At 50.1% G+C, this 21581-nt stretch overlaps 1 protein-coding gene across 2 annotated transcripts in view; it reads left to right on the top strand.

Annotated features, from left to right (window-relative positions):
• The window catches only part of FHL2 (four and a half LIM domains 2), a 66875-nt gene that overhangs the window by 43925 nt on the left and 1369 nt on the right, over positions 1–21581 (top strand). For both annotated transcript variants that reach the window (XM_040454131.1, XM_040454130.1), the window contains exons 3-5: positions 8570–8744; positions 14161–14330; positions 17231–17417. In XM_040454131.1, the coding sequence (XP_040310065.1) occupies positions 8570–8744; positions 14161–14330; positions 17231–17417 (532 nt within the window). The remainder of the gene's footprint in view (positions 1–8569; positions 8745–14160; positions 14331–17230; positions 17418–21581) is intronic.

The following is a 21581-nucleotide window of genomic DNA, read 5'->3' as shown; positions in this document are numbered from 1 at the left end:
CTGAGCACACCTCTTGCATTCTGGCTGGTGGTGTCCTAATCTAACCACCCCCCTCCCCCCACCTCCCAGCACTGTCACTGTCTGGAAGGCAGCGCTCTCTTACTCATGTTTGTCCCGTGCTGACTCAGAAGCAGTCGGTGCTGCTCAGTAAATATTTGATGAATGCATGTGCACATGAGTGAATTGGAGCTGATTCCCAGATAAATGGGCACATAAAGCACTACATTCATTGGACCATTAGGGGCTCTTTTCTTCCTAGTGGGAGAAGAGCAGGATTTGTACCGCTTCTTTCTCCAGGGAAAAAGCTCACGCCCAAGGAATTACCAGCTTTCCCACTGTGGATGGGAAAGCAGGTTCAACAGAGGTTACCGGTCATTTGTGCTGATTGCGTGGGATTGAGTGTCCAGAACCCTAGCCCGTGCTTCTCAGCGTATCTTTAGTCCAACCTGGACCACCCAGAAACGCCCCTGGAGGTCCACCCGTGTCTCTAAGACCTCTGATATCGTCACCTGCTAAACGGTGGCCAAAACGCACTTGACAAGACTTTAAGTGACTGTCATCCTGAGAGTCACAGAATTGGTACAAAATGGGGTCCCTTGGGGCAGCTCCAAAGGAATTCCCAGCTTCATGGACTTTAAAGCAATTCATGGCATTTTGGTGTCTCTATTCTGCTCTCTTCCCTTATACGCTTTAGGGAATTTGGCACTCTCCTCCGTGGTCATGAATATCGATATGTAGCTGCTGCCTCATTAGGTTAGGCTGTGTCTGCAGCTGGACGGTTCTAACACAGTCCATGTTTCATATGTTTCTTTTGTTTTTAAGTTTTTATTTCTTTATTTTGAGAAAGAGAGAACACGTGAGCACGAGCGGGGGAGGGACAGAAAGAGAGGGAGAGAGAGAATCCCAAGCAGGCTGCACGCCATCAGCACGGAGCCCGGTGCGGGGTTTGACGCGGGGCTCGAAACCACGAACCGTGAGATCGTGACCTGAGCCGAAATCGAGAGTCGGCTGCTTAACAGAGCCCCCCCAGGTGCCCTTGTTCCTTACATTTCTTCCCTTGATTACATCATTCCTAGGAAAGGCAGGAAGCAGAGCGCTGCACCGTCACTTTCTGTTGCTGGGTATTTGGTGACAGTTGGGGAATAACTTCCATCGTGTATTGAGCGAAGCCTTCGCCCCGAGCGGGCCCAGTGGGCAGCCCGGGCCACCTGAAACCAGGCCACAGCCATGTATCTTTTGGCTACAGAACAGGCAAGGCCTGCCAAGAGTGAAAGAAACCAAACTCAGCAGTAGTCCTGTGTAAACTTCCGAACGTGCAGAGAGGCGGGGCTGCTGTGAGCAGAGAAAAGTGGCTGATCTTGCTAGTCCCAAAGGCTAGACACCGTCCTGTCTCTAATGTCGACTGATGTAGGTCCCTAGTGGGTTCTTAGAGGGCTCTTAGTCCCTGTTCCTCTATTTACTGGGCCAAGCATCAAAGCTCAGACACCAAACGGCCCTGTCCCCGTCCTCACTCTGTGGCTCGCTAGCTGTGTGAGCTTGGGCTGATTACTTGCCCCCTCTGTGCCCGTCTTGCCCTTTTTGAATTGCCAATGAAACAGGTGCCAGTTTCATGGGGTTACTGCGGTCTGTGGATACGAAGCCTCAGCACTCCAAAGAGCAGCTGATGGTCTTATAAACTCCATCTGACTACTTCCCTATTCTTTCTGCAACACATTTCTTCCACGCCACCCTTGGAAGCTTCGCGCTCTCTCTCTCTTGCTCCATCTCCATTATAGAAACATCACTAAAAATGTCTGGTCTGAGGAAGAACCGAGAGGCAGAAGACAAAAATGATTCTCCTATAAAAATGTAACCTGGGGGGTGCCTGGGTGGCTTGGTCGGTTGAGCGTCCGACTTCGGCTCAGGTCATGATCGCGCGGTCCAGGAGTTCGAGCCCCGCGTCGGGCTCTGTGCTGACAGCTCGGAGCCTGGAGCCTGTTTCAGATTCTGTGTCTCCCTCTCTCTCTCTCTGCCCCTCCCCCGTTCATGCTCTGTCTCTCTCTGTCTCAAAAATAAGTAAACGTTAAAAAAAATTTTTTTGTTTTAAATAAATAAAAATAAAAATGTAACCTGGAAGAGGCTTCAGTAGGTGAGAGGTTCAGCCATTCTTCTGACAAAGAACAACCATAGTTTAGAGGAAATGTTTTGGATGTTTGGGACTAGTCACCCTTGACTGGCGGCTAAAGGAGAAACTAAGGGCGCTTCCCATTTTTTTTCCAATACGATTGAATGGAAAGACCCTTCCAACTGGCTACCCTTCGACACATACTTGATGAGCAAATAAACAAGAATCCCCCACATGGGGCCAAAATCAACAGGACTGCTGCAAAGCCAGGAGTTAATCACGCTGAACTTTTCAACCCAGATTCATGGTTTACTACACGTGGAGTTGAGCCATGTGGTTTTTCTACATTTTGGAAGAAAAAGAGATTCTTTCCCGAAGTTTGCCTTGGCCGTTTGGGGCTCCTGAATATTTGGAATGGTTTGCTTGACTTTCAGAAGGAATTATGTAGTTGACTTTGTGGAGGAAGCAATGATAGGGAAAACATTCCTGTTATTTGAGGGAGTAAAGCCAAAAATCTTGGCAGCCTTGATCGAGCAATTGAGCCGACAGACCTGGTGGCCATTCTCTTTTCTTAAAAGAGCCGGGGCACCACGAGCCCCGCCCACCTCCTTTGAAGGACACGCGTGGGGGTACAGATTTCAGATGTTGGCACACCAATGGGACTTAGGCTCATTTTGTGGGTACTGAGTGACTTTTATATGAATGACATAGATGAGACCACAGCGCCAGGTTTCATAGTCAGCTCACGTGCGTGTGAAAACACTTTGGCGTGGTTACTCAGTTGTACTTGTCATTTCTGCTCAGTTACTCCGAGGAGATGTGCTCGCCAAGGGTAAAAACCATTCACTTCACGACCAGTGGAATAGTTGAGAACAGGCGATGCAAACAAAATGCCGTGAGCCTCTGAGTGACCCTGTTCCTGAAATTCTTCTCGGACATCTGTGGTTACTAGCAAAAAATGTCTTAGCCTGATTACAGACAGTTTTGGACGGGTCCACTTATGCTCTGGGCTTCAAAAACTCAAGAAACGAAGGACAACGTAGGCAGGGCCCCTGACCTCAGAGATGGCTGCTAGTACCGTGCACTTAACAAAGCAGCGAACAAACTCCGGGCCGTATGCCTGGCTCGGTGTGTTTCTAGAGCACACTTTAAGCTTCCTAGTAATTAGGTGGGAAACATCAAAGTGATAATCAGCCCCAAGTCCACCCACCAAACTGTAAGTTTCTCAGCAAACATCTAGAAAGTTCTTAAGGAACAGAAAATCGCTGGGATCCTTTGATAGAAAGCAGTCGGGACTAAAGGGGGAGACAGAGGCTCTTGCCCCTCCAGTGAGATCTAGATGTCTCTGGTACACTTTTAGAAGGCTCCTGACCCTGGCTGGTGTAGGAGGCATGAGATTACAGTGGAAACACCTGTCCTGTCCTGGAGCAGGATGCAGGCCTCTCCTGCCCACCTTTCTGGGCCGTCATGGGAAAGGCTGCTATTCCAGACACGTTCCAGACACGTCCTCACAGTCCAACTCCCCCACCCGGCACTATTTTTTATTTGTTGAGGTGACTTTTTTTTTTTTCCAACGTTTATTTATTTTTGGGACAGAGAGAGACAAAGCATGAACGGGGGAGGGGCAGAGAGAGAGGGAGACACAGAATCGGAAACAGGCTCCAGGCTCTGAGCCATCAGCCCAGAGCCTGACGCGGGGCTCGAACTCACGGACTGTGAGATCGTGACCTGGCTGAAGTCGGACGCTTAACCAACTGCGCCACTCAGGCGCCCCTGTTGAGGTGACTTTTAAGTGTTTAGTGAGTGAATCATCTTTTTAGAGTTTCCATGTAATTTGTTCACAGGGTTTGTAATGGGCACTGAAAATATGTCTATTTGTTTAGACATCCTCCTGTAAGAGAAAACTGTGTCTCTAAGGGGAAGTGAGTGCCGATCCACTCACTACGCAGGATCACTAGACGTGGGAATGAGGCTAGCCATGTGGGTAACACGGGGCCCTGGAAAACCAAAGGGGCACCTGCAAGGCACGCCACCAAAGGCACAGGACATTTGGCAGTGAGTCGGCCCCCACCGGGATGGGTCTCGAGCCAGACTTGCTGAGACGTGGGTAAGTTATGCCGCCTACAGGGCTCTGTTTCCATGTCTGAAGAGGGGGCTGCCGGCCTGGCGACTGTCACGGGAATTTAGTTACCATGGTTGGGACACCTGATATAGGACCACGTAGATCGAGTGCTGTCCTTTCTGCCATCATCCGTTCTTCAGGACTTTTGTTCTTAAGTATTGGAAGGAACATCCAGTTGGAAACAGGATGCCCCGACAGTCTCAAAGCATAGAATGCCTTTTCAAAGTGCGGAGTGTGAAGGGTTGTGAGCACCCACTTACCACATGAAATCTGGTGGATTTGAGGAGCGGTGGCTTTGGGAGATCTTCATCTGAACCAGTCCCGGCACAGGTGGAACGTGGTGGAGGGGTGGCGCCAGCCCCTGCTGCCCAGGGTCACCTCCAGTCAGCCGAGGGGACGAGGGCCCCTCTTGGCCACCTGGTCGTCCCCCTGGCTCAGCTGGCATCTCAACAAGGCACGTTCGGCATCACACGAGAAGCACTTCCCATATCGGGAATGTTTCTGAGATGGAAAAATATAAAATCTGAAAGGAAGTGTTGGGTCCTAATCTCACATTGTTTATCAACACATTACTGCAATTGATGACATTTCTGTGAGCACAAGGTTAGCCATGGTATTTTTCCTGGGACGTGTAAAAGATTCTTTCTTTCTTTCTTCCGGTCTTTCTTTCCTTGTCCTTCTCTCTCTCTAGAGGACTTTAAAACCAGCATATTTCTAGGACATTTTGAGCTTCTTGAACGTCAGTCAGTGAGTCTATACTTCTTAACCTTGTGCCTCCAGCATCTAAACGGTGTCCTTTGGGGACCACGTGGTGTACTTGATACATAGCAGAATTAAGCTAGATGGACTAGCTCAGTCCTAAGAATGAAAACTCACCATCTGTTTGGAGCTGTGAACGCAAGAAATGAGAAGGGCCTCCAGGTACCAAAGCTTTGAGAGAAGGATTTAGAACACGACATGAAGCTCAGGTCCAGGCACGGGGTTGTGGCCTATTATAATAGCCTCTTGTACTTCTGGTGGTATTTTCTGGCCCAGCTCTCAGCTCCAGGGACTCCTGTGCCTAAACTCCTACCCCACACCGAGAGGAGAAATGTCTTGGCCAGAAGCCTCACCGTGCCCTCGGAAGGCAAAGCTGGCAGTGTTCAGTTACCTTCCTCTTGCCATAAAGTCTTTCTTCGCTTCCTATGTGTTGTGGGCTTTCTTAAGAAGTGAGTCCAAGAGGAAGCTGTGACATGAATTTATTAGCTTAACTCAGACTTCCAAAGAGAACACAAGCCAAGAGCCCAGGAAAGAGAATTACAGGGAAACCTGATAGCCTAATGACTTAGATAAGGGTTTCCATGCAGGAGTTTGAAGAAGATGTCGACACAGGCATGCCTTGGGCCGGGGCAGCTCAGAGCAGGTGGCGTGTGAGCTGGGCTTTATAGGGAACAGGGTTCTCCCAGTTGGAGAGGAGGGGCAGGGCCTTGTGAGGCAAGGCGTGGCAAGGGCCAGGGTGCAGAGGTGTGAAAGGTTGGGAGCTGGGCTTTGGAAGGTCAGGAAGTCTTGCACTGATGCGTAAGGTCTGCTAAAGTCACGTGGACGGTACCCCAAATGTGGAGGAACACTTTCTAGTGCCTAACATCTGCCAACGCGTAGCTATCATGTTGCACGTGTGTTTTCAGGTTAACCGTAGAAAAATTGGGCTTCTGCGGTGCTTCGGAGCCCCAAGCACATTTAAAGCAGTTTTTCCCACGACTGTCCGTGCACGTTGACCACTCCGCTGCTCTTTCCTCCCATCTGGGTACTCGCTAAGCGGTCTGGGGACCGTGGTGACATCTGGTGGCTGTGCTCTCGCAGTGTCGCCCATAGAGGTCCCTCCCTCAGTGTGTTTGAAGATCGCTCCCCAAAGGCAAGTTTCCTTGAACCCATGTTTCCTTTCCTTTTCATTGCACTAATGAGCTGTGTAGGCGCTGTGTGTGTGCCGTGGATGCCCTGGGCAGGGCAGCCCCCAGCCCCACTGGGCCACCTTCCGGGAAGCAGGCCTGGGATGGCCTCCCTTCTGCCCTCGAGACCTCCCCAGGGCTTCTCTTCTCAGCCAGGCGGTGGGCGATTCACGGAGCACGGAAAACGCTTCCAGCTTTCCCACGATGGCAGTCCTTTCTGAGGTGACTGGCCTGCACAGGGGGCACCCACCTAACATCTGAAAAGGCTTTCCCACCTGCTACGGAATAGTCCAAACCGATCGCTCTAACTGTGGTAAAATACACCTAGCATAAAATACGCCAGCTTCGCCCTGTTGAAGCATGCAGTTCAGTAAGTGCCACGAGGCTTCACGTTGCTGTGCAGCCGGCCTCTGGGACTCTTCATCCTGCAAAACCGAAACTCTGTCCCCGTGAAACACTAACTCCCCGTCCCTCCTCCCCCAGCCCCTGGCAGCCACCGCTCTACTTTCTGTTCTGCGCATTTGACCCCTAGGTACCTCGTCTCAGTGGAGACGTACAGGACTTGTCCTTTCGCGCCTGGCTTATTTCGCTGAGCGTAATGTCCTCAGGGGTCCTCCACGTGATAGCTTGTGTCAAAGTCTCCTTCCTTTTTGAGGCTGGATAATATTCCATCGTATGCACGTACCACATTCTTCTTAGCCGTTGATCTGTTGATGGACACTTGGGTTTCTCCCACCTTTTGGGTGACTGTGGACAATGCTGCTTTGGATGTACCCATGTCTACAAGTTCCTGCTTTCAATTCTTTATGCCAACACTGTTTTCCATAACGACAACAAAAAAAGTTAAATGCATGTATTCTGTAGCATTATCACAATGATAGCATGATCTAAAACCTCCCAACTCTTTCAGCGTCTGGGTGGCTCAGTCGGTTGAGCATCCGACTTTGGCTCAGGTCGTGATCTCGCTTTCATGCGTTCGAGCCCCGCGTCAGGCTCTGTGCTGACAGCTCAGAACCTGCTTGGGATTCTCTCTCTCCCTCTCTGTGCCCCTCCCCAATGCATGCTGTCTTTTTCTCTCTCAAATAAATGAATACAAGCTTAAAAAAAAAGAGTATGGGGCGCCTGGGTGGCGCAGTCGGTTAAGCGTCCGACTTCAGCCAGGTCACGATCTCACGGTCCGTGGGTTCGAGCCCCGCATCAGGCTCTGGGCTGATGGCTCGGAGCCTGGAGCCTGTTTCCGATTCTGTGTCTCCCTCTCTCTCTGCCCCTCCCCCGTTCATGCTCTGTCTCTCTCTGTCCCAAAAATAAATAAAAAACATTGAAAAAAAAAATTAAAAAAAAAAAAAAAAAGAGTATGAGATTACTTAGGATTCCTCAGGTGAGGTCAAGAGCAGCACAGAGACCACACGATGTTCTCTCCTGGATTCATTTCTCCTTTTCAGCCTTTGCTAGAAAGCGTGGATTCTGCTTTCTTAATAACCCGTGCCATCTGTTCCCGACTGTGTGCCCCACTCTTGTGCACAGCCTCAGCCGGCCTGATTCTCTGCGGTGCCTTCTGTGAGGTCTCCTTCCTGTCCCCCCGTACGTCCCCCACCACATGTCCCACATCGTCTTAGCCTTTCACGCCCCTGTTTAAACAGCTCATGCCCCCTCCACTGCCTTCAGGGTAATCTTAACTTCCGTGCAGACATTAAAGGGCCCTCCTGTCCCGACCTGGATTTGAACCTTCCTGCCTGGTGCCCTGGGCTGTCCCTCCAGCCAAGGACCCCTCTCACTCACACCTCAGCTGTGCTCATGCTCTGTCTCTTCCCAGAAGTCCTTCTCCGACCCCCTGTGCCCACCTCCCTGCTGTCCGTGAGTCGTCCACACTCAGCCCATGCCACCTGTTCCAGAACTCTCTCCCAACCTGCTTCCCACCAAGTGACACCAGAGCCCTGTCCTCGTGGCTGTCTTTCTGAAGTTCCCTACATCCAGGCTTCTCTGTCCAGCCAGGTGTCCCAGTGACCCTGCTGTCACACTTGGTTTTGCTGGGCTCCCTCAGAGCTGAGGGCTGCGCTCTGTTTCTCTCACCAGTTGTCAGTGAGAAGCAGTGATGAGTCGTATGTTTTGTGTTTCACTTTCTTACAGACAATACTGAGGGGGAATCCATTTGTTTTGGGGAAGCATCTCTTTCACACACACTCATACTCGCGCGCGCACACACACACACACACACACACACACACACACACACATCTAAATAGTTGCTCTGAAAGCCCAGCCTTCCTCATTTCACCAGCAGGGTCACGATCCAGGAACGCCCACAGGCTTCAGCCCCCGTCTGCCCCCAGGATTTGCATGACTGCCCCGTGCCGTGGGTCAGGCAGAGCAGCCGTGGCCGCTCCGGCCCTCTCACTGTCTCATGCTCTGGGTCTGCAGGACTTGTCCTACAAGGACCGACACTGGCATGAGGCCTGTTTCCACTGCTCGCGGTGCAAGAGCTCACTGGTGGACAAGCCCTTCGCTGCCAAGGAGGACCAGCTGCTCTGCATGGACTGCTACTCCCACCAGTACTCGTCCAAGTGCCAGGAATGCAAGGAGACCATCATGCCAGGTCAGGAGCGCGCCCTCCTCCCTCGCCATGCCTCAGAGCAGGCATGCCCTTTTCTGCCCTTCCACTGGCTGAATTTGTCCGAATCTGGTCATTGCAGCAATGGGTATGGTGCCCCGCTGTGCACCAGGCGCTGGGCCGGGGGCCGGGTGTTCGCAAAGCAGTGAGCCCCCTGTCCTCCTGGACTTTGTGTACTACACACACAGACATTCGTTTTCAACAGACCCAGACTTGACCCCAGCTGGGTCGGGTGTCAGAGGAGTAGTGAGGTGGCTTGTGTGTGATGGGGGAGGTGGGACTGGGTCCCTTGGGGGAAGTTTCTTGGGGCAAGTTGGTCTGTTTTGTTTTGTGGGTCTTTCATTTTTAAAAAACTGAGTGAACACGCAGTTTGTGAGTTCGAGCCCCATGTCAGGCTCTGTGCTGACAGCTCAGAGCCTGGAGCCAGGTTCGGATTCTGTGTCTCCCTCTCTCTGTCTCTCTCTGCCCCTCCCCGCCCCCACTCACACTCTGCTTTCTGTCTCTCTTGAAAATAAATAAACGTTAAAATAATAGTAATAAATAAATAATTAATTAATTAAAAAACACAAAAGACTAAATTGAAGTATACAATTTTTTAAAATATTTTTCTGAGAGAGCACAAGGAGGGGAGAGGCAAAGAGAGAAGGAGACACAGAATCCAAAGCAGGCTCCAGGCTCTGAGCTGTCAGCACAGAGCCTGACGCGGGGCTTCGAACCCACGAACCGTGAGATCGTGACCTGAGCCGAAGTTGGACACTTAACCAACTGAGCCACCGAGGCGCCCCTGAAGTATACAGTTGAATACAATGGGAATTTTCGTAATTTATCAACCTTGTGATGCCTGAAGTATTTTATGGTTCGTATTTATAAGCTCAATTCATTTCAACAACAATCACTTAAGAACTTGAGGTTTGGTTTGTTAGTTGAGGTTTTTTAGAGGGACGTCAAATATGTGAAACTTTCAGGTGCAGTTTTGAAGGAGTTGAGGTCCAGACCATAATAAATAGAAGAAAGCACCAAGTCCCCTTCAAAGTGATTTTTAAAACCCGCTGTATTCATGAACACCAGACAAGACGTGCGAAACGAATGGAGCTTGAGAGTTTCGGGCTGGTTGCATCAGGAGGTTGACGTTAATTTAAATACAAATTTTTTTAGTGTTTATTTATTTTAGAGACAGAAAGACGGAGCATAAGCACGGGAGGGGCAGAGAGAGCCAGAGACAGAATCTGAAACAGGCTCCAGGCTCTGAGCTGTCAGCACAGAGCCCAACGTGGGGCTCGAACCCACGAACCATGAGATCATGACCTGAGCTGAAGTCAGACACTTAACCGACTGAGCCACCCAGGTGCCTGTGAGTTTTAAAGCCCAGGGTAGCCTGCTGAGTCACAGTATTTCACACAGCAGCTGGATTCCTGCTGACATGTAATGGGAATTAGGGTTCCCGAGGTCATTTAGAGCCAGACTCTTGACTCTTTAGCAGAAAACTGCTTGCCATGCCCCAGAGTTTTCTTTTTATTTTTGGTTTGCTTTGTTTGTGGCAGTGAAGAGATACTGAAGAGTTTTGAGCCGGAGACTGATGGGCAGGAAGTATAATTTTAGGAAGATATATTGGATAAGAAATAAAAGGCGAGGGCACGAGATGGTTTCTCCTGGCTACTACATTTCTCTGGCTAATACATCTCCAAGATAACTGACTCCATGCTCTTACAAGGAACAAAACCCCCAGAGCAAGGCCTCTTACAGAGATGCGTCCATGCTGCAACTGTGGGGCAAGGGCCCAACGTGGGGGCCATGGAATGAAAACCAAAGCCCACGTACAGCAGAAGCTGACCTGAGGTCACGGGTATGGACGATCACTGACTTCCTTCTGCTTTGGCAATCGTGGTTAATTCAGAAGGTAGGGTCACAGGGGACACACAGGATGAAGCTTCACAGAACGGAGGTGCTCACAGCCTCCCCAGGAGGAGAGCAAAACAGACGTGTTGGGATCATGTCCAAATCAACTAGGTTTAGTCCAAGCTCTAGCAGGCCTGAGGGTCTTTGCTTTGCTGCACAGTAGCTGTGTGGCCTTAGCCACTTGGAGCTGGGGGAGCCTTGGTCTCCCCGCCCCCGCCTGCACTTTAAATTCAAAACCAGCCCTGCAGATACTGTTTTATGCCACCACCGTATGTCTGTCCCGGCTTCCCCCTCACTTCGGCGCTCCTTCCCTGAACCATCGGTTCTCAGGGAAAACCTAGAAACCGACAGGTTTGGTTGGCTGTTTGCTGGCTTTGACTTTCCACCGATCATTGCCCCTCACCGAGACTTCACTAGAGAAGCCTGGCTCCTACCCGCTATGGTGGACCCAGAGCAGAGGAGTCAGGAAGGGGCCCCGGGGATGTCGCATGTGAGTACTCTTGAAGGATGAGCTGAGTTTCACCCCTGGAGAAGTCAAAAAAGGGCACTTTTGGCAGAGGAAGTGGACTCAGCACCAACGTCAGAGTGTCTGGAAAAAGCTTGGTTGAAAGGTGGTGGGGGAGGGGGGGAGTGGTAAGGGAAGAGGGGAGGGGAGGGAGAGGGAAAAGGAGATAAAGAAAAGAAAGGAAAAGGAAAGGAAAGAGAAAAGAAAGAAAAAAGAAAAGGAAAGGGAAAGAAACAGAAGAAAAGCGCTACATCATAGCACGACCTTCCTTGCTTTGATTCCATTTTTTAAAGGGCTACCAAATCAAGATGACTAGGAGTACAGATCATCAGCGTAGCTTTTGCAACGACCTTAGATACACAGAGCAAGAGGCGGGTACTAACTGACAAACCCGCCCCCTGGCCACAACCCTGACAAAAGCCAACCTCCCAAAGTAGTCGGGAAACTAGAGTCCGTCACAAACCACAGCGAGCCTCTGTTCGCAGAGGATTCTGCAGAATCCTCTGAGCAGCCTCTCAACTGTTGCCAACCCTTCACCACGTTTCTGGTTCCTCACTTGTTTATTTGAATCAGGAAAACAACAACAACAACAAACAAACACCCCTTGGTCAAGACCAAGACCGTGTACTTGGCATCTGCCGGAGAAGCTGGGCATTGTTAGAAAGAAGGAAGTTTGCTGCCATCTGCTGGCCGTGTTGTACAACAAGCTATGCAGGTGTGACTGCAGTAAATAATGGGTACCTCTCGGATGCGCACCCACCGTCCCGATTGGGCCGCGAGTGCCCACCAGCTTCCCGCCTAGAGACAAGACAATTCCCTGAGGCCGGTGTTGATATAAGACGGTTATTCTGGAACACGCCGAGAATGCACTTACACGGTCTTGCTTGTGGTCTTTAGTGATCATCTGACTGCCATGTATTCATTGATAAAAATCCTTTGGTATTTTAGCTGTTTAACCAGAGGGAAGGTCAGAGATTAAAGGAGCAAGTGGCAAGGGCACCTGAGTGGGTCAGTCGGCTGAGCGTCCGGCTTTGGCTCAGGTCATGGTCTCTCAGTTCGTGGGCTTGAGCCCCCTATTGGGCTCTGTGCTGACAGCATTCTGCTCCTCTCCAGCTTACACACACGCTCTCTCTCTCTTTCTCTCTCTCAAAACTTAAAAACATTTTTAAAAAACATTTAAAAAAAAGAGCCAGTGGCAAAAATATACGTGGAAAAATAAGCCCCTGGAGACAAGGAAAATCATTCCAGATTTATATCATAATTCTTCTATTTTTACCTGAAATTCAGTCACTGAATGTAATTTTCCTTGTTTCGGGGTTCATCACCCTGTGATTGGATTCCATAGCTTTGAAGATCATTATGTACCCCTCCATGAATTCCCTCACACACATACCCACCTTCCAGCGCCTATACTTACCCTGAATATTGCATATACTCTGTGGGAGTTAGTGCCCAAAGGTCCTGTCTGGGAAGTACAGGAAGCTGAGACAGTGACCCAAAAATGACATCTAATAAAATAATCTTGCAACGGTTTTCTGCCTATATCCTAATTCCTGGAGATACGGACATCTCTTTGTCAACCTTGGAAGCAACCAAAACACAAACACTTAGCCTGTCATCTCGCCCATATTATCTTTGGACTTAGGCTAAAGGCGAGTTTCTAGATGCCCGAGTTACGCTGCCTGCCTGATGCCAGCATGCGGCCATCCTGGTTCAAAGCTGGCAGTCCTGCTCCCAGCCTAACCACCCCCCGCCCCCGCCATGCCCTGATCCCACGTTGAAGTGCAACTTATGCGCCCTTCCTTCTACAACTGCAAACTTTCAGTGAGCCCATGGGTTGGCCAACAGGTTACCAGAATGAATCAAATACTTGGGGCCTTGAAGCCCACACTTTGTCACAGCTCCTTTCTGCCATTGTAGGATGAAGCATCCGTAGACAATTGAAATAAATGAATGGGTGTGGCTGTGCTCCAGTAAACCTTCAATTGTTAAATGGGGGTGGCTGAGACTGTGCGCGCAGGCCCTACGTAGCGCACTGGCCCCGGGCGCTAGCTCCGATATTTGGAGCCCTTTTCTTGTTTTTCACCCCCTACCCTCCTGTCCCCCCAAAACTTACCTTCTGCTGCATGCAAAGGGCTCTTGCATACAATCTGTCTTGAATCATCTCTTTCTGTAAACACACGCCCTTTTATTTTCCGGGAAAAGTACGGGGAAACATCAGTCAACAAATAGCGAACATTGGCTATGAATCCAGCTTGGTGGTGTGGCGGGGGGGGGGTGAACCAAACAGCATTTCCGTTCTCTAGACTTCTTAATCTACTCGAAGAAATCATGTAAACCTATCAAATGATAACAGCCATTCGAAAGGAAATGGGATGTCACAAGATAAGATCAGAAAATCGCTAAATGGAACGTATGAGTGTTACGTTTGGCTTTTAATGATAGCGCTCAGTGCAGTGCATAAAACCGCTACGACACATCACAGCTTGGTTTATTTACACAGCAGGTCACATAAAGTGAGCGACGTGGAGGCTCCTCGCTGAATCAGGCTTGAGACTCTAGGTTCATTTACAACCCACCAATTTCCATCCCGTTGGAGAGCCGAAGGGTGTTCGTTCACGGGCCCCCGGGCTCTGGGAATCTCACTCCATCCGGGACCGGTCTGAGCTATGCCAGATTTCTCTTTCTATTATGCAGTGCTGAGAGACAGAGACAAATACTTGTTCCAGTTAATGTTCATAACCACCCTGCTGGACAAATAAATCCCAAGTATGCACAGAGGCTGTTCTAGAAGTGGGGTGTATGGCAGTGAACCAAAAGACAAAGTCCCCGCCCTCTCCAAAACATTCCCACTTAAGAGGCGAGCCTCTGAGAGCTGAAGTGACTTCCTACAGCCCCAAAGCCAGATGATGGCAGGTTCTCAATGCAGATCGTAGGGGCCCCGAGCCGGTCGTGTTGTCAACTCTGCTCTTTGCTGCTTCTTCTGGACTCTCATGACAGGTACCCGCAAGATGGAGTACAAGGACAACAGCTGGCACGAGACCTGCTTCATCTGCCACCGCTGCCAGCAGCCAATTGGCACCAAGAGCTTCATCCCTAAGGACAACCAGAACTTCTGTGTGCCCTGCTACGAGAAACAGTACGCCTTGCAGTGTGTTCAGTGTAAAAAGGTATCTGTCATGCTCCCTCGGACCTTGCGCGCTCCATTCGGTCTGCCCCCATGGCCCCTGGCTGGGAGTCCTCCCTCCCCGGACAGACAGACACCTGTAAGACTGGAATGGCACAAGAGTCTTGCAAAATCCTCACGAGCGCATGTGCATTTTACCTGCTGGACGGACCCCCGTCCCGGTCCTTCTTTCAAGGACATGAGTGCCCCTGTGACCTGAGAGAAAAATCCTGGTCGCCTCCCTCCGACAGCATTGTCCAAGATTTGCCCCCGTTTATGGCTTCATGTTAAAGGGGAGGAAAACTTACTGTCCCAGAGCTGTCCTGATATGCTCGCTTTCCACCAGGAGACAAGAAACCAGCTGCTAATAACCCTAGTGGGAGGGAGGGAGGGAGGGATGTGAGAAACGGAGGAAAGTTGTGCCCCGAGCGCTTGCAGACCCTCTTTGGCTCCGGCCCCTTTACCAACTCTGCTGTTGGGCCTTTGGGGGCCCAGCCTGGTCTCTGCCTGCGGCACTTTTCAAAGGGCGCAGTATTTCTAACTCCCTTTCAGCCTTTCTTTCTCATTTCCTAAGGTCTTATTTCTGTCCTGGTTTGGTTTTTTTTTTTGTTTGTTTGTTTGTTTTTATTACCACTTTAAATTCCACGTCTCCCGATTTCCGCTCTTCTGGTTATACTATTTATCTACTGTTTATTCCTTCCTCCTTAGCTGGAACTCTCCTTCCCGTGTTTATTTCAGGAAGCTTCTTCTCCGCTCTCTCCCCTTTTTTGTTTGGTTTGCTCTTTCCCACCAAGAGCGAAGGAAAGTTCATGTGATTTGCTTTTCTTCCCCTCTATTCTTCCCAACCTTCATCGCCGCGTTTCGTGGCAGAAGTGATGGTAACACATCCTCTGGGCAGCACGGCCCTGTGTGTGTTCATCAGGACACATGACAGCATTCATGCCAGAAACATCCATCACTCCTGTAGTGAAGTAGGCACCCAAGGCTTCCAGGGCCCGAGGCGGGGGGGGGTGGAGATGCAGTCCAGTGGCAAATATTCGAGTACTTACTGCCAAGTGGGCTTTGGAGAAGAACAAGAGTTTAACAGAGTGTGTACTAGGAGGACGTGAGCTAACCTGAGGGGTGGGAGCCAGGCTGGTGTTGAGGGAGGGGTGCTCTGAGAGAGTGACCCTGTGCTGAGCATGTCAGAGCTGGCCGCGTGGGGATGTGGGGTGGGGGCATGAGACCCGGAGTCCAGACGCAGAGAGGAGAAGGATGTGTGTTTCATCCTGAGCAAACCTCTTACATACACACATGCCTTCTGCGTTCACATAGATACCTTGCAACAGAGTATACTTTGCATAAGTCCTGTTCCAACGATGAAATTTAAAAAAAAAAATTTTTTTTTTAATGTTTATTTATTTTTGAGAGAGAGAGACAGAGCGCGAGTGGGAGAGGGACAGAGAGAGAGGGAGACACAGAATCCAAAGTAGGCTCCAGGCTCTGAGCTGTCAGCACAGAGCCCTATGTGGGGCTCGAATCCACAAACCGTGAGATCATGACCTGAGCCAAAGTCAGACTCTTAACTGACTGAGCCACCCAGGTGCCCCCCAGCGGTGAAATTTATAGGAAGATCAGTAATGCTTTATAGTTTAATGAAAAGATATGATAAAGGGAGTCCTAAACACTGGCACCTGCTTTGTCTTTAACTAGCTATGAATTCTCAGGCAAGTGGCTTAATTTCTCCAGGTCTCAGTTTTGTTCATCTGTAAAATGAAAATGATATCTGTGTTATTTCAAGGTCTTTATACAGTTGAGCCTTGAACAACACGGGGATTAGGGGTACCAACCCCCCTGTGCAAGTTGAAAATCCACATAAAACTTTTGACTCCCCAAAAACTTACCTACTAATAGCCTGAGGTTGACCAGAAGCCTTACTGATGACCTAAATCCTCGATGAACACATATGTTGTATGTTATATGGATCGTATACTATGTTATTACAAGAAAGTAAGCTAGAGCAAAGACCATATTATTCAGAAAATTCTAAGGGAAAATACATTGATAGTACCATACCGTGTTTATCGAAAGAGATCCACGTAGACGTGGACCCGCGCAGTTCAAACCCGCTGCTCGAGGACAAGACTGTCCTGACTGTAAGGACGAGAGGCGGCAGTGGATGATGGGGCCGCATTACAGAAACAAGATGCATGAACCTGCCAAGGGCAGGTGTCTCCACTCCATTCTCCATGGTTCTGTGGAGCGGAGACCCGCCCGTCCCTCGTCCACTGTTGAAATAAATACGAAAAGCAACAACATGAAAAGAAAAACACTGAGTAAAATTGAGGTGTTGATGACCAGTTCTATCACATGTGGCTTCTCACTGCATTCTAAGCGGCAGGACGGCGTGAGAAGGCAGGCCCTGGGCGCATTGTCCCCCCGCTCTATCCAGGGGGCCGCCCCTGACTGCAGCCTCGGTGGGCACCGGGCCCACGGTGTCCAGGCCTCTCTCGTCTTCCACCACTAGGAACCGCATTGTAAGTGGTGTTTGCAAGTTTAGCACCCAGAGGGAGGCGCGGGGAGCTGGTGAGGGGAGGGGTGAGCGTTCACATCTGAGTCTCCTTGAGGCCGCCCCTGGCCGCACCCCTCCCCAGCACGGCCCCTTGCACAGCGGCCACGCGGAGCTGCCTTGTGGCACCTGTACCTTCAGATGCCCCAGCATCCCGAGGGGCTGAGGTCACGGCTGGGGTCCGCAGCACTGCACTGAGAGTATACAGAAGGGGAGTCCAGAGCGACTGTCAAGTCAGGAGAGCCGTTTCTGGGTGACCTTTAGCCAACACCGGCCGTGCTCTGGATGGGGACGTCGCATCCCCCGGAGGCTGTGCGGCCTCGGGAACTTGAGCCTCTGCCTCCTTCCTCCTGCAGCCTATCACCACGGGAGGCGTCACGTACCGGGAGCAGCCCTGGCACCGGGAATGCTTTGTGTGCACGGCCTGCAAGAAGCCGCTGTCGGGGCAGCGCTTCACGTCCCGGGACGAGTTCGCCTACTGCCTGAGCTGCTTCTGTGACTTGTATGCCAAGAAGTGCGCCGGCTGCACCAACCCCATCAGCGGTGAGTGTCCCCCAGGCCCCCACTCACGCACGGCCACCTGCTCTCCCTCACTCAGCCACCCCAGGGATGGACAAGATACCGGACTCTGGCCCCCGAATATGTTTACCTACCAAGACTCCGGGCCTCGCTGAGGTTCTGAACAGGCCTACACTTTCTGCCTCTCTTGCTTTCCTGTCCTCATTACGCTGGGGCCACTTCGGCAGGGGACGCTGCCCCTCTAGCTCACCTGATCACTGAAACCCATACGGCCTGTTCTCCAGAGGTTTGTTATTTCTGCTTTTGGTTGGGTTATCTCCACATAGCAGTCTGTGAGTCTATGGCACCCGGAGAGGCACAGCGAAACTGGCATTTGCAGGCGAGCCGCTCCTCTGTGTTTCTAAAGGTGCTCCCTGGCATCTTCGAGGGACTTGTCTACCACCAGGGCATAGCTTCACGAGGGCAGAGGGCAGTGTTCAAGGCGATTCTCCCTTAGCCCCCAAAGGCTCCCGCAGAGCAAGAGCCCAAAGTCTGGCTGGCTATAGACTGGCATTGTACTAAACGGTTAGACGTGCCGGGAAATGGAGCTTGGAGGACAGATGGCTGGTCAGACTCAAGTCCTGTAAATGTTCACCACGCATCACCACACGAATCAGTGACTGGGCCGGAGGGAACCGTGAAAATTCCAGACTGACGGAGGAAAAGTTCCGTGACCTGGGATTCCCAGCTCTGCTACGTTCGGGTGACAGGCTGATCCCTGTCAGTGGCAGATGGCAGACACGCGTAATGTAAATATAGCTGCGTGGCCAAATGGCGTCCCTGTGTAGCTTTGCAGTGTAATCACACAGACAGATTTCACAACTCCTGTGTGCTTGTCCGTGACTTTCTTTTTCCTGGGGCTTGGAACTGAGTGCATCTAAATGCACCTTTTTTTTTTTTTTTTTTTTTACGTTTATTTATTTGAGAGAGAGAACCTGAGTGGGGAAGGGGCAGAGAGAGAGGGCTAGAGAGCGAATCCCACACTGCCAGCGCAGAGCCTGACACGGGGCTCGAACTTACGAAACTGCAAGATCATGACCCGAGCCGAAGCCAAGAGTGGGACGCTTAACCGACTGAGCTACCCAAGCGGCCTGAGAACTGAGTGCATCTAACTCAGCCAGCTCACCCGATGTAGGAAGCCCCAGGTCACTAAAATAATCCTTGATGCGTAATCTAGAGCACGTATTTCATATGAAATTAAAATGTAAAGAAAAGTCCAACATTTAAATTTTTCTGTTAATTCGATTCCAGCCATATATACCAGATTGCCCCCTTAGAATCATTTAGAGAGAAGAAAAGCAGTCTTTTGATTAATCCAACAGATTAATCTTGAATACTGTTTTTACAGTAACATCTGTGGAAGTAAATGTTTCTAAAATGCTTCATATGGGGCCCCTGGCTGGCTCAGTTGGTTGGGCATCCGATTTCGGCTCAGGTCATGATCTCGCGGTCCGTGAGTTTGAGCCCCGCGTCGGGCTCTGTGCTAACAGCTCAGAGCCTGGAGCCTGCTTCAGATTCTGTGTCTCCCTCTCTCTCTGCCCCAACCCCGCTCATGCTCTGTCTCTCTCTGTCTCTTAAAAATAAGTAAATGTTATGGGGCGCCTGGGTGGCGTAGTCGGTTAAGCGTCCGACTTCAGCCAGGTCACGATCTCACGGTCCGTGAGTTCGAGGCACGCGTCGGGCTCTGGGCTGATGGCTCGGAGCCTGGAGCCTGTTTCCGATTCTGTGTCTCCCTCTCTCTCTGCCCCTCCCCCGTTCATGCTCTGTCTCTGTCCCATAAATAAATAAAAACGTTGAAGAAAAAAAAATTTAAAAAAAATAAGTAAATGTTAACAAAAATTTTAAAACAATAAAATTAGGCTTCATGAAGCAATATAATCTAGCTAAAAGCGCTTTGAAATAGAAAGTATCAGATATGTGTCGTTATTCCCCTGGTAGCACTGAACAACAGAAACACCACTAGGAAAACAGTGAGGAGCGTTGCTTCTCTGAAGTGCAGAGAGTAATGTTCTGGAACCTACGGAGGAACTTTGAAGTTGCAGCTGAAATGTACTTTTAGCCGAATCCCCATTTGCAGGAGATTGTGCATTTAGATTCGGTTTTTAATAGATCCTTACTCAGCACTTTTTCTCGTCAGCAAAATCTAAATGATTTTTGCAAATAAATCACTGCACATCCTATGTGCAGCGATGCTAAATCCACACATGCGCACAGTCCTCGTTACCCTGAGTCCGTATCTGCAAATTCACTGACCTTTGAAAGTCCAAAATCAACACCACGTCACATGCACCCCCAATGGAGGCGGACCGAGGTTGACGCTCTGCCTTGTTTCGACTAGCATACTATAACCATGACCCGTTTAGTGCCATGTCGTGGTCTGTTTGGTGCCATGTCGTTAGCATTTGGGTGCTTTTTGTTGGCAATTTCGCTGCTTAAAATGGCCCCCAGGGGGCAATGCAGATGTGCTGTCTGTGTTCCTGAGTGCGGGAAGGCTCTCATATGGAGAAAATAACACGTGTTAGATGAGCTTCCTTCAGGCCGGGGCCATGGTGCCATTGGCCGCAAACCTCAAATAATGAGAGTTGACGTATGTACCTCTTGCCTTTAGAAGGATTCGTCCTCCTTGGGCTGCTTTGGGCTCTCATTTCTGTGACCTGCCCCATTGATTGGCATTTCAAGGCAACCGTGGAGTTTCTAATCCACCTGGGACAGCACCCAGCATAGCTCCTACACTAACATCCTTCTTCATCCTCTTCAGTTCGCTCAGTGCCGAGAAGAAACACAAGTACCTTCTAACTATTCTGCAGCCCTCGCCCCTGAATCAAGTTAAAGGGTTGCCTGAGCCTCTGGTTTTTAAACATGGGTGCATATGTGAAACACCTGGGAAGCTTAAACAGTTACTGCTGCCTGGGTTGTGATTTAATTGGTAGGGGCTATGACCTGGGTGGTAGGATTTTGAAAAGCTTCCCGGGTGATTCAGATCTGCAGCAAAGTTTGAGACCCTTGGGCCTAAATCACTGGCTTGGTTCTGCCGCAGGGCCAGGGCATGCACTCTGCGACCACAGGTCTAGTATTAGTAAAGGCAATCGGCGTTTTAGTAACATTGCATATTCAGGATACCTCTGCTTTTAAATTTTTTTATTTTATTTTTGAGAGGGAGAGACAGAGCGTGAGCAGGGGAGGGGCAGAGAGAGAGAGGGAGACACAGAATCCGAAGCAGGCTCCAGGCTCCGAGCCGTCAGCACAGAGCCCGACGCGGGGCTCGAACCCACAAACTGCGAGATCATGACCCGAGCCGAAGTCGGACAGCTCAGCCGACTGAGCCACCCAGGCACCCCCAGTATACCTCTGCTTTTAAAGCTATGGGGTATTCAGGAAAAGAGTCAAAAAGCTTTCCTAGTGCATACCCCCCCCCCCCCCTGCAGGGCTAGAGAGGCATTAGAAGGAGCACAGAACTGGTGTCTAATTAGCTGAGGGGGATTAGCTCATAAGTCTCCCCCAGGTGAAAGGACTTAATGCCCCAAGCCAAACTAGCCAATTAAGTTACAAAAGGAACTAGCTGTTGAGTGAATTACAGACTTCTCATCCTCTCTATTTTATTATAATGGACTTCAAGCCATTATAAATGGAGCAGTCAGTGTGGTTACTTTCTTTTTTACTGGGGTAGATTGAACCACTATTTCTACAAAGAACTCTTTGTAATTGGAATTCATGATCCAGATTTCACCAGAATCAATCACAAACTTTTTTTTTTTTAAGTTTATTTATTTTGAGAGAGAGAAAGAGAGAGGCAGAAGCAGAGGGAGAGAGAGAGAATCTCAAGCAGGCTCCGCACTATCAGCACAGAACCCAACGTGGGGGTTGAACTCACGAACTGTGAGATCATGACCTGAGCAAAAACCAGGAGTCGCATGCTTAACTGACCGAGCCACCCAGGTGCCCCTCGATCACAACTGTGAATGACCCTGTGTATTTCATTCCATTTTATTCCAGGTGGCTCAGTGACAGCACAGAGTGACCGTATTTTAATAGGTGGCCAGTGTACCTAAAACATTTGATAAGAAGCAGTCCTCAAACAAGAGTCAAGCGCCGAACTGACTTACCACTTTTCTTGCTTAAAGTATCAGATGGTTTACTGCCCACACATCA

This window comes from Herpailurus yagouaroundi, unplaced genomic scaffold (genome assembly GCF_014898765.1).
Source record: "Herpailurus yagouaroundi ecotype Mexico unplaced genomic scaffold, PumYag 210, whole genome shotgun sequence".
NCBI lineage: Eukaryota > Metazoa > Chordata > Mammalia > Carnivora > Felidae > Herpailurus > Herpailurus yagouaroundi.
The sequence above is the reverse complement of the archived record's forward strand: the minus strand, read 5'-3'. Positions and strand labels throughout refer to the sequence as shown.